Below are 840 nucleotides of genomic sequence, written 5' to 3'. Positions count from 1 at the left end.
TGGCCCTGAAAAGGGCCGTTGTTTTTTTTAGTTNTGAACTAAAGTTCGACACACAGCTTATTTGGAGCTGGTGTATTTGGTGACGGCCTTTGTTCCTTCGGAAACGGCGTGCTTGGCGAGCTCACCGGGTAACAGAAGTCGAACGGCAGTTTGGATTTCCCTGCTGGTGATGGTCGATCTTTTGTTGTAGTGAGCGAGTCTTGAAGCTTCGGCAGCGATTCTCTCGAAAATGTCGTTGACGAAACTGTTCATGATAGACATAGCTTTGCTGCTGACTCCAGTGTCGGGGTGGACTTGTTTCAGCACTTTGTAGATGTAGATGCTGTAAGACTCCTTTCGTCGTCGTTTCTTCTTCTTGTCTCCGCTACGTGCGGCCTTTGCTTTTCCGGCTTTCTTAGCCCCTTTGGCAGAAACCTTTGGCGGCATGTTGAATTTAGAGTACTAACGTGATGTGGACAGTGCGGTGTCTAACAGTCAAGTGAGTAGTGAACACGGTTGGTTGGTTGGTTGGTAGATGACAAGTTAACGTTCGCTTCCAGCGGATGCTGATATCGCAAACTAGGTAGTTGTTGGTAGTCGTAGTAGTTGGTAGTTGGATTGGATCAAATTGGATGATTCGGTGTTGTTGGTTTGGTTGTTGATTCTTCGTTAGATCTGGTCGGGTCGAATGACATGGCGGTGAAACTCGGCCCTGGATGGTGTGGCGTGAGTTACTCGGTCTCCTTCATTCTTCCAAACTCGTTCTGATCATGGTATTTCTTGTTGATTGGTAGTCGAATGGTAGTCGTTGGTTTGGTTTGGTTTGGTTAGATTATCTGTTATCTGTTGGAAAACTCGAAG

The 840-nt window shown here is 46.7% G+C and overlaps 1 protein-coding gene across 1 annotated transcript; it reads right to left on the bottom strand.

The window, feature by feature from the left end:
* Positions 1–57: 57 nt before the first annotated feature.
* On the bottom strand, positions 58–426 carry LOTGIDRAFT_148339 (hypothetical protein; the record flags this gene model as incomplete). The annotated part of the gene is made up of 1 exon (XM_009066632.1): positions 58–426. The coding sequence occupies one exon, from the start codon at positions 424–426 to the stop codon at positions 58–60; it is 369 nt and encodes a 122-aa protein (XP_009064880.1).
* Between the last annotated feature and the right edge of the window lie 414 nt (positions 427–840).

Source organism: Lottia gigantea, assembly GCF_000327385.1.
Source record: "Lottia gigantea unplaced genomic scaffold LOTGIsca_7848, whole genome shotgun sequence".
In the NCBI taxonomy this organism is placed as follows: Eukaryota; Metazoa; Mollusca; class Gastropoda; family Lottiidae; genus Lottia; species Lottia gigantea.
Note: the sequence above shows the minus strand (reverse complement) of the source record. Positions and strands in the feature narration are given on the sequence as shown.